Source organism: Bombina bombina, chromosome 1, assembly GCF_027579735.1.
Source record: "Bombina bombina isolate aBomBom1 chromosome 1, aBomBom1.pri, whole genome shotgun sequence".
NCBI classification, from domain to species: domain Eukaryota; kingdom Metazoa; phylum Chordata; class Amphibia; order Anura; family Bombinatoridae; genus Bombina; species Bombina bombina.
Window position 1 is genome coordinate 46,636,165 of NC_069499.1, and position 3,306 is coordinate 46,639,470.

Here is a 3,306-nt window from a genome sequence, read left to right on the forward strand (position 1 = left end):
AGAATATCAAGAGAATAAAACAAATTAGATAATAGAAGTAAATTAGAAAGATGTTTAAAATTGCATTCTCTTTCTAAATCATGAAAGAAAAAAATATGGATTTCATGTCCCTTTAACTACCAAAGGTATTTGTAGGTTCCTTACCAGAGTCACCGCCAGGTACAGAGGGGAGTAACGTCTTAACATACACCGCAAACACACAAGCAAACACCGTGCAGCTCACTGTGCTCTGGGACAGGCGGAGAGATTCTCCGTCAGGAGTTTGGGCAGTCTTGTTCCTCTGTTTTTGTGATCTCATGTTTCTAAGATGCCCTCTTACCACTGAGTATTAATCAGGAGTTACTGTAAAGAAGAAAAAGCTACTTAGAGCACACACGCAGTGAAATGACCCAGTAAAACACACACACAGTGACATGACTTAGCAGAGCACAAACAGTGCCATGACCCAGTACAACACACAAAGTGCCATGACCCAGTACAACACACACACAAAGTGCCATGACCCAGTACAACACACACACAAAGTGCCATGACCCAGTACAACACACACACACACAGTGTCATGACCCAGTACAACACACACACACAGTGCCATGACCCAGTACTACACACACACACACACAGTGCCATGACCCAGTACAACACACACACACAGTGCCATGACCCAGTACAACACACACACACAGTGCCATGACCCAGTACAACACACACACACACAGTGCCATGACCCAGTACAACACACACACAGTGCCATGACCCAGTACAACACACACACAGTGCCATGACCCAGTACAACACACACACAGTGCCATGACCCAGTACAACACACACACAGTGCCATGACCCAGTACAACACACACAGTGCCATGACCCAGTACAACACACACACAGTGCCATGACCCAGTACAACACACACACAGTGCCATGACCCAGTACAACACACACACACAGTGCCATGACCCAGTACAACACACACAGTGCCATGACCCAGTACAACACACACACACAGTGCCATGACCCAGTACAACACACACACACAGTGCCATGACCCAGTACAACACACACACACAGTGCCATGACCCAGTACAACACACACACAAAGTGCCATGACCCAGTACAACACACACACAAAGTGCCATGACCCAGTACAACACACACACAAAGTGCCATGACCCAGTACAACACACACACACAGTGTCATGACCCAGTACAACACACACACAGTGCCATGACCCAGTACTACACACACACACACACACACAGTGCCATGACCCAGTACAACACACACACACAGTGCCATGACCCAGTACAACACACACACACAGTGCCATGACCCAGTACAACACACACACACAGTGTCATGACCCAGTACAACACACACACACAGTGTCATGACCCAGTACAACACACACACACAGTGTCATGACCCAGTACAACACACACACACAGTGCCATGACCCAGTACAACACACACACACAGTGCCATGACCCAGTACAACACACACACACAGTGCCATGACCCAGTACAACACACACACACACAGTGCCATGACCCAGTACAACACACACACACACAGTGCCATGACCCAGTACAACACACACACACACAGTGCCATGACCCAGTACAACACACACACACAGTGCCATGACCCAGTACAACACACACACACAGTGCCATGACCCAGTACAACACACACAGTGCCATGACCCAGTACAACACACACAGTGCCATGACCCAGTACAACACACACACAGTGCCATGACCCAGTACAACACACACACAGTGCCATGACCCAGTACAACACACACACACACACAGTGCCATGACCCAGTACAACACACACACAGTGCCATGACCCAGTACAACACACACACACACACACAGTGCCATGACCCAGTACAACACACACACAGTGCCATGACCCAGTACAACACACACACACACACACACACAGTGCCATGACCCAGTACAACACACACACACAGTGCCATGACCCAGTACAACACACACACAGTGCCATGACCCAGTACAACACACACACACAGTGCCATGACCCAGTACAACACACACACACAGTGCCATGACCCAGTACAACACACACACACAGTGCCATGACCCAGTACAACACACACACACAGTGCCATGACCCAGTACAACACACACACACAGTGCCATGACCCAGTACAACACACACAGTGCCATGACCCAGTACAACACACACAGTGCCATGACCCAGTACAACACACACACAGTGCCATGACCCAGTACAACACACACACAGTGCCATGACCCAGTACAACACACACACACAGTGCCATGACCCAGTACAACACACACACACAGTGCCATGACCCAGTACAACACACACACAGTGCCATGACCCAGTACAACACACACACAGTGCCATGACCCAGTACAACACACACACACACAGTGCCATGACCCAGTACAACACACACACAGTGACATGACCCAGTACAACACACACACAGTGCCATGACCCAGTACAACACACACACACACAGTGCCATGACCCAGTACAACACACACACAGTGACATGACCCAGTTACAACACACACAGTGCCATGACCCAGTACAACACACACAGTGCCATGACCCAGTACAACACACACACAGTGCCACGATACAGAAGAGCAAAGTCAAATACACACGGTGACCCAGCAGAAAAAATACCATTCAGACAAATCTCTGTAATCATTAAATAATCACGTCGAGCTGATTCAATAACACAGTATAAGAAATGAAAGAGTTGTCTCATTACAGACGTCTTTACATATTACACCGGGACCAAAACTGCACATTACACAGACAAAGCACATAAAGAGCTCTCGGTTATATAACATGAATGAAGAACCCAGACTGCACACTCACACTGTCACAGCTTCCAGGAGTGCTCGCTCCCTGCTTTGGATGGCAATTTCCGGTGTGGATGTGGTTGGCAGCGTCCTTGTTTCTAGGGTTCCGAAAATTATTTTCCAGTTACTACGGAAGCCTGAAAAGTTCAAACCTTTGATATTGGTCATCCAGAGGTTTTGTGACTGCTTTTCATATAAAGTTCGTGTTATGTTGATATATTAAATGATCATTACAGAGTTTAAATATTAATAAACATCACATATTAATGTATATAAGGCTGTACAGTTCTTTAAAAAAAAGTGTCATATTAATATATGCTTATGTTCATAATTAACATAAAAGCAATTATTTCTACATTTTATGCATGCATACTTTTTTATAAATCCTATAAAATACCTAATTTTTTGTATGAATACTTTTCGGGGAT

The 3,306-nt window shown here is 46.3% G+C and overlaps 1 protein-coding gene across 1 annotated transcript in view; it reads right to left on the bottom strand.

Annotated features, from left to right (window-relative positions):
• TMEM260 (transmembrane protein 260) overlaps window positions 1-2,934 on the bottom strand; it is a 298,899-nt gene extending 295,965 nt beyond the window's left edge. The window contains exons 1-2 of the mRNA XM_053697331.1: window positions 2,895-2,934; window positions 145-342 (exon numbers count right to left, since the gene is read on the bottom strand). Coding sequence (XP_053553306.1) covers window positions 145-298 — 154 coding nt within the window. The 5' untranslated portion in view covers window positions 299-342; window positions 2,895-2,934. The remainder of the gene's footprint in view (window positions 1-144; window positions 343-2,894) is intronic.
• Window positions 2,935-3,306: the final 372 nt, after the last annotated feature.